Source organism: Mastigoproctus giganteus, chromosome 14 (genome assembly GCF_048544385.1).
Source record: "Mastigoproctus giganteus isolate SK-2022 chromosome 14, ASM4854438v1, whole genome shotgun sequence".
Classification (NCBI taxonomy): domain Eukaryota; kingdom Metazoa; phylum Arthropoda; class Arachnida; order Uropygi; family Thelyphonidae; genus Mastigoproctus; species Mastigoproctus giganteus.
In genome coordinates this window covers 36,271,593-36,279,673 of record NC_143588.1, presented here as the reverse complement: position 1 = coordinate 36,279,673, position 8,081 = coordinate 36,271,593, and the positions used below count along the sequence as shown (strand labels likewise).

The 8,081-nt window shown below is 39.4% G+C and overlaps 1 protein-coding gene across 1 annotated transcript; it reads right to left on the bottom strand.

The window, feature by feature from the left end:
- Window positions 1-1,835: 1,835 nt before the first annotated feature.
- Window positions 1,836-2,396, bottom strand: LOC150075064 (uncharacterized). The gene has a single exon (XM_090389074.1). It carries the CDS (start codon window positions 2,394-2,396, stop codon window positions 1,836-1,838), a length of 561 nt encoding a protein of 186 aa, XP_090245200.1.
- Window positions 2,397-8,081: the final 5,685 nt, after the last annotated feature.

The window sequence follows — 8,081 nt, the reverse complement described above, 5'->3', positions numbered from 1 at the left end:
ATAGATTCTGTCTGGTCCTGCTGATCTGTTTAGGGCTTCTTGGAGTTCAATTAAGTTGAAGGGCTGATTATAAGAAAGAGGTCGTGTGGTATTAAAATTTATTTTATATTTTTCTGCTGAAGTTTTAATTTTCAGGAATGAATTGTCATATGTGGATGCTGCTGATATTTAACTAAAAGTTTCTCCAAGGAAATTGACTATTTCTTTAGGGGAGGACAGTTCTCGTCCATTTCAAATCAGGATTGGAGTAGTAAATGGAATGTATTTATTATTTAATTGTTGGATTTTTTTTCATATTATCCGACTGCTGTCGTCCTTCTTGATTGTACTGGCAAACTTTATCCATCAGTCTTTTTTTGCCTTTCTTCTTATTTGTCTTGCCCTTGCGTTTTGTTTTTTCATATAATATGAGGTTGGCTGTTGTGGGGGACCTACGAAACTGATTCCAGGCTTATTTTTCTCTCTTTTGGCACTATTGCAAGCCTTATTCCACGAGCGTTTTGCATATCTGTGTTGGTCTGCAGAGTATTGAGGAATTGTTTCAGAAGCTCCTGCCAGAATATTTGTGGTAATGTGCTCGGTGACTGTCTTTAGATTGTGTATTTATAAATTGATCATCAAAAGACACCCAGCTTGAGTATTTTGTCCAATTTGCTTTTGAGAACTTCCATTTTATTCTCTGGTAGGGACATTGGGATTGTTTTGTTTGAATTTTGCATATAATTGGAAGATGGCCGTTGTTGTGTGGATCTTCTAAGATTGACCACTCCAAACTGGGGAACAGTATGGGAGAGCAGATGGACAGGTCAATTGCTGAGGTGGATCCTGTGGGAAGATGAATATAAGTGTGATGGCCAATATTTAATAAGGTTAACTGCTGTTGATTCAGTAAGGTCTCAATCAGATGTCCTCTTTGATCCATGAGGGAAGATCCCCACAATGGGTGATGCCATTGAAGTCACCGAGGAGACAGAAGGGTATTGACACTTGAACTATAAGGTATTCTAGTTCTTTTAGTGTGATGGGACTGTTTGGCGGAAGCTATATTGAAACCAGCGATAGCGTTATTCCAAGAGCCACACGCACAGTAACAGCTTCCAAGTCCGTCTGTAGAGAGATAATTCGAGAGGGAATTTTGACTCTTTACTAAGATCGCCACCGCTCCATGTGCGGATCTTGCAGTATTCCTGTCTTTTCTATACATTGTGAAGTTTTTGATTGAGAGAGTTACTTGCGGCGTTAAATTGGTTTCTTGTAAACAAACTATCATCGGATTATATCTATTAATCAGGTCATATAAGTCGTCTGTATTGGCACTCATGCCTCTACAATTCCATTGAAGTATGTGCTGCATTTCACGTTTTTGGAGTTGTGTTTTGATCTGTCTGGTTTTTTTTGAGCAATTTGTTTGTGTCGTTCACGTTTTATGTCTATCTTTGTTTTTTTTGGGAATGCCGGTCGCTCTGTATCCATATCTTCTTCTGCATGAAGATGAAATATAGTTTCACCTGTTTCAACTTTGTTGTCAACATCCATATGTACGGGGAATTTTTTTATTGTTTGGATATGATCCGTTGGTGCAGATTTGTCTGCTTGTTTAGTAGTTGCAGGTATATTGGGTGGAATGGAAATTGGAGTATTACTTTCTTGTTCTTGTAGACTTTGTTTGGAAGGTTGCGGCTTAGCATTAAGCAGGGACCTGGCCCAATCGGAAATTGAAGTGTTTGGAGGGACTGAGATGTCGGTCTGAGAAGCAGAAACGTTTTGTTGAGCTGCTTGTGCATATGAGCGTTTCGGCATAAACTGCATGATGTGTTTTTTGGCTTCCTGGTATGTTACCTTGTTTTCTGTTTTGTATTTTTGAATATTTTTTCCCACTTTCCACATTTTATTAAATATGCCGGATGATTACCTTTGCAATTCGGGCAGGTGAAGGTGGTTACAATACAGTCAGCTTGGGTGTGTTCTGTTGAACCACAATTTGGGCATATCATAGCGCCACGGCATGCTACCTGAGAGTGTCCATATTTCTGGTACTTATGACACCTGATGGGATTCGGTATATTTGGACGTATGCGATAATTTAGATACTCTGTTTTAATTGTTGTTGGTGAATTTGGGATACTGAAAGTCAGTATTAGGTTCCGTGTAGGCATTAATTCCCCATCTTTCTTGATTAATATTCTCTTTGCTAGTATGACTCTTTGATCAGCCAATTCTTGCACAATTTCTTCCTCTGAAATGTTAATGAGGTCCCACTCTTCTATAACTCCTTTGGAGGTATTCAGAGTGGCATGTGGTGTAATTTTAACTGGTATTCCACTAAAGGTGGTTAGTTTCATTAAACTTTCTGAATGATTTACCAGCAGATCTCCAGACTGTAGACATTTTACCATCTTTAGTGTTCCTGCAGCATTTTCCAAGCATTTCTAAATTAGAAATGGGGATAATTTGCTCACAGGATAGTCCGACAGTGAATGTATTAGGAGAAAGGCTGGGTGGTCTTGTTAACATGGATCTTTTTTTGCCTTTTATTTTGATAATGGTCACGATCTGGTTGGTCCGTATCGGTAGGTGATCTCAATGGATCAAGTGGAGGAAAGGTTTCTTTCTCCATTTTATACTACTTTTGGCCCTGAGGGTTGGTTTTACCACTGACCTGGCCACGGGGAGGCAGAAATAATGTCACGAGTGGCCAAGCAGTTGTTAGGTTAGTAACTCGAATAAAAAATTAAAGGAAAGGTGTCTTTCTTTTACTTAAGAAAGAAAGACACCTTTCTTTTACCAAGAACTTAAGAGAAAGTAACTGGAAACTTAAACAGAAGAGTGATTCCTTTAAAGGAGAATGCTTTATACGGCTCTGAAATCACTTGGCCACAGAAACGCTTGGCAACCGGGGCCTATAAAGTTTCAGTAATGATATCACAGATTTTCAAATGAACATGACTATAGTAGCGTATGCGTCGGGTGCTCCCATATCAGACATGGCATGCCTTGTCGGTTGCTCACGACACAGTGGTTACACAGAATAGTTTCAAAAGGATCAAACCATCTCCCGCCCACAGAGCTGTAGAGGATTAAGCAAAGTGGATGCTCGTTGTGAGTGAAGTGTGCGCAGGTCACTGTGCGACAGTTGACATCGCAATATAACAGAGGAGATGCAAAAACCATATCCCAAATGACAATGTGCTGCACAGTCAGACCTATAGGTTTCCAGAGCATAGAGGTGTATAAAGCCTTGTATGGTTTGAGCATGCTCAATGCCGATGGGATTGTTCCTCTTGCTCAGAATAATCACCTGAGAGGGCATAAATTCAGATTGAGGAGAGACAGATGTAGGATAGATGTCCGGAAATTTGCCTTTAGCCAGCGGGTAGTTCGTTGGTGGAACAGACTTCCATCCCTTGTGAAAGTTGATAGCCTAAATAAATTTAAGGCTCAGCTGGACAGGTATTTCGAACGAACGGAGGGGTAAAATGGAAGTGTTTTTTTTTTTTTTTTTTGGCTGATGCTACGTAAGCTCGCTTTCTTGCATCATATGCCTCTACTAATGCTAATGCTAATGCTAACTCAAGAGACACCCTCTCCTCATTCCTGATCATCGTTGACGTCGAATGCTGGTTGGACTCTGGAGCACTAGAAATGAGTGTGCTGGGCGGATAAGTCAAATACCTGGTGTATTGTGCAAACGGGCGCCACACTAGTCTATGGACCCATCACACATTGTGCCCACTATGCAGGCAAGGGGTTAGTGATTACTTTATATGGGGTATGTTTTGCTGGCAAGAACTAGGACACCTGGTGCGTATGGACAAACCTTTCACTAGTGGGTCTTTTTTAATCCTGTGCTTCCATAGGATACCGCGTTACAGATGAGGTCTATCGACATCTCTTAGGAGACGATTTGCACCCTGCGGGATCTTCCAAAACGATAATAATTCGAGTCATCGATCGGTACTGTTCACGAGTGGTTCTAGGAACTCATATTGGAGGCCAATCAAGATGATATCACTCATCTTGTTTGGCCTCCAAATTCGCTTGATCTCATGAAAATTGAACACCTTTTGGATGTTTTAGAAAAAAAAAAAACCTACAAACTAATTTCTTACATATATCCGTATTTGTGTCTGTAAATTGCGTATGTTCTCTGGTCGATTCGCCTGTTTTGCTGGAATCAAAAAACCCTAGATTCTGTCAAAAAAAAAAATTGTGCTTGCTGATCACACGTAGCGCAAGTTAAGTGAAACTTCTTTAGGCGAACACATATCACTTGACCGAGGATCCTGTATTGACCGTATGAATGCTGCAGGCTGTGAATTTGCATGAATCGGAGCCTCGGAGATGTGAAATGTTGTTACCAAATCTAGTTTCGGCAAGTGCTGTGGCATCGGCCGATATTTAAAACCATTTGACTTCGATAGATTTGGAATCACTTTGTTCTTGAGAAAACCACGACAGCTGTTACATGGGCCGACATTTGACTTACATTCTCATTTGGAAATGCTGTTTGAAGAAGAGCTGCTACAATCTTCACATTATTCTTGAACCAATGCCGATCACATATGGAACAGATTGAACTGAAATCATTATCAAGTGTATGTTTAAACTGTGCATGGATGATTGTGTTTCATAAAATTCTGTTGCTGCTCCTGCTGTGTATTATTATTATCACCCGTATAGTGCAAGGAAACCTGAGGCTTATGCTGCACCAGCCAAAAAATAATTTCCAAGTTATCCTGAGAGAGAGAGAGAGAGAGAGAGAGAGAGAGAGAGAGAGAGAGAGAGAGAGAGAGAGAGAGAGAGAGAGAGAGAGAGAGGAATCAACAAGAAAGAGAAGAATGATGATATCCAGCTCAAGACCCTGGGTGTGCCAAGCTTATACTCACCAGATGTAAGCCCCTGGGGTTATTATGCCTGCTACGTGTTGATCGATTTGATGGACTACTTCTGGCAGTCGGTTTGTCTTCTTCGCTTTTCGTTTACGATTGGGCTTCGAGGACTCTTCATCGTTTTCATTTACATTATCAACTTCCATGACTCCTTCTTCGAAATCACTTCTAACATTTCTGGGGAGATGTAAAGCTCTGAAGATGTGAATGAACATCCTCTGGCTTTTTTCAACTCCATCGCACGCCGTAATTTCTTCCGCTGTTGCATTGGCTTAGATCTCTCCTTTGTACTCAATGGAGGTGGTTTCTCTGGTCCCATTGCACGTATATGTGATCTATACGCCTTAAAACGCTCACTATTAATTAATTTTCGACACGTTTAATTACAAATTTTTTTCCGTCGAAATATTTTATTAAATATGGTGCGCAATGACGAAAGAAATGGCTTGACGCAATCAGTAGGGATACTGATTGGGTCACGTCACGTGTCACTCGTGCCTGGTACGGGGTGCTACAATTGTGGGGGAAGGGCGGATAAATCATTTCCTGTCGCATTTTCTTGGCTATTTTTGTCAATCCACGGACGCATTGCACTGCACTATACACCGTACAATGATCACTACAGTAGGCCCTCCCCGCTTTAGGATTGGTTTGCCATGATGGACACTCCATAAAAAATACCGTTCACTGTACAATATTTAGTAAAAACCGGTCATTGCGATCCAGTTTATGAATTGAATTTTAATTCTATTGACGGCGATTCTAATAAGCGAACACAGGAGGAACATTATCCACAGGCTATAAAAGTAAAGATATAAAGCACAGATTTACACTTTACCTTACCAATTAATAAAATTAAATGATAGGTAAAAATCGTAAGAATATTTTCCCCATGTGAACAAATAAAAAAAAAAAAACACAGGAAGGAATGCAAAAAGCCAACTTACACCAAGTATTCACAGTTGGTCACCCTCCCCATCACTAAAGTGGTTACACAAAATCCAATACATTTAGCCTAGCTATTTTATTTACACAATATCATGCATGATAGAAGGAATTACATTATATACACTTCATTTATATTGATTAATAAAATATACTTTTCCAGATATTTCTCTGCTTTAACATAATTTTTGAAATAATATATATGTATATATTCTAACACTTTCAATTTTAATCCAATAAATGTGACATTTCTTTTATTAACACATTAAGTGTTTACTATTCTGAATTCAGTTGTTCAGAAGTTCTTAATTATAGTTCAAATATAAGCTAACACAGGTTTCTTCCTCTGGCTTTATTAAGTGGTTATCTCGTGTGCAATTCACATTTTCACACAAGGAGAGCGTCTCTTTTTTTTTTTTTTTGGCCATTTATACTACTACTCTGTATATCTACAGTCCTATAAAGGGTCTTTCAGTTCGTGAAAGGTTTCTTTAGGATTGGTATAATGTGGAGCCTTCCATCTTCTATTTTTCCCATTCACGCTTCTGCACATTGCTGTGATTTAATCTATTTTCTATATACCGAGTCTGTGATTGTTTCTTTCAGGTATGTGTTCAGTTTTGTCATGATGTCTGCAGTATCTTCTCTTCTGTATGTGCAGTTGCATCTGTAGGAGGCACAATATGACCCAGGAGGCCCTTGTGCCAAAACATACTCAGCCCAACAACAACATCATCTGTAGGTCCAGATGCCGTACATCACGTGAATGACAATGATCATTTTTATTTTTCCTAGTTTACCGTTACTGAGCCAGAACAGGATACTTTTGTCAATGGAGGGGCTTATTGTGAATTGTGGTTTTTGCTGTTTTCCAAATTTCAAATGCTACCTTGCGGTAAAGCATGAGGTAGTACATTGTCTCTGGTTCATTGCAGAAATGGCATTTGGCTGGTGTTGCCATCGGCATGCCTTTGGCAGCGGCCCATATTTTTGTGGTTAGGCAGGCGTGGTGTACTTTATAGACGAATGTTTTAAATGTCGGTCTCATTGGTAATTTAAAAGCATTATTTAGAACGGGTGACAACTTCATACGTCCTCTTTTTCGATTTCCCTGTGCTGTGGTAGCACTGCTCGTGATAATTTATGGTATATAATAGTCGTTTTCAACCGGGGTGCCGTGTAAATTCAGTTTAAGTTACTTAAAGTTATTATTATTATTATTATTTTGAAATTTATACATTTATTTTCATTATAAAAAGGTGTATGGTATACATTGTACCGTATCTTTTTAAATTTGTGATCTTTAATTAGGACCTCTATATAAAGAATAAAATTATTATATAGGTATATATTAAAAGGTCGAAAACCACTGTGTTATTTCTTTTGGCCTAGAGGTGCCGGGAAAAAATTACTGGGCCACTAACGGCGCTGTGAACCAAGAAAGTTTGGGAACCTCAGATATATAGCTTTGGGCCTCATTTTCAGCACTTATTATTATTAGCACGGTGCAAGGAAGGCTGAGGCTTATGCTGCACCAGCCAAAAAGAAAATTCCCAAGTTACTCTGAGAAAGAGAAGTATAAAGGAATCGCCGAAAAAGAGAAGAATCCAGCTCAGGACCATGGACGTGCTAAGCCCATACTCACCAGATGAGAGATTCACTTCTATCTCTTTTTCAACAAAACGGTAACCGTCCGCAATTTCTTTGAACATGCGTGGTGTCCGTTTGGTGGTTCTCGGGAAAGTGCATATAAATCTGTTTGGCAGTGCTTTCTGCAGGTAAAACTGGACATAGGCGCTTCGTATATTGTTGGCTTTGTAGACTCTCTCTGGGATTTTGGCTCGCTGAATCAAGTTCTTCAAGTGGATATTGATCAGTCCGAGTTCCCCCTGCTTCTATATCATGGTAAATTGTTGTTCATCTCATTGGTTCATATGTTGAACCCCAAATAAATTTCGCGCATTCTCGGTGTATTTTATCGACATATTGTCCATGATATGGGATGTTTGTCATAGTTTATTGCATTTTTGAGAGTAAATATTGATTACCTATCCTAGCTTTGCCTCTTACCGATAACTGCCGTCCTCTAAGTGTTCCTATTTTTTAACTATTTTCTGATAGAGATTTTTGTTCGTTATATATAGTTGCATCTCCTATAATTATTCCTAGTACTGTGATTATGTTTTTTGCGTCAATTCCTCTGGGAAGTGCTGGCCTGTTTATCCATTTCCCAATCAACCCGGCACT

Coding starts and splice junctions, on each gene's coding strand:
- LOC150075064 (XM_090389074.1), bottom strand. CDS start 2,396: ATGGTAAAATGTCTACAGTCTGGAGATCTGCTGGTAAATCATTCAGAA.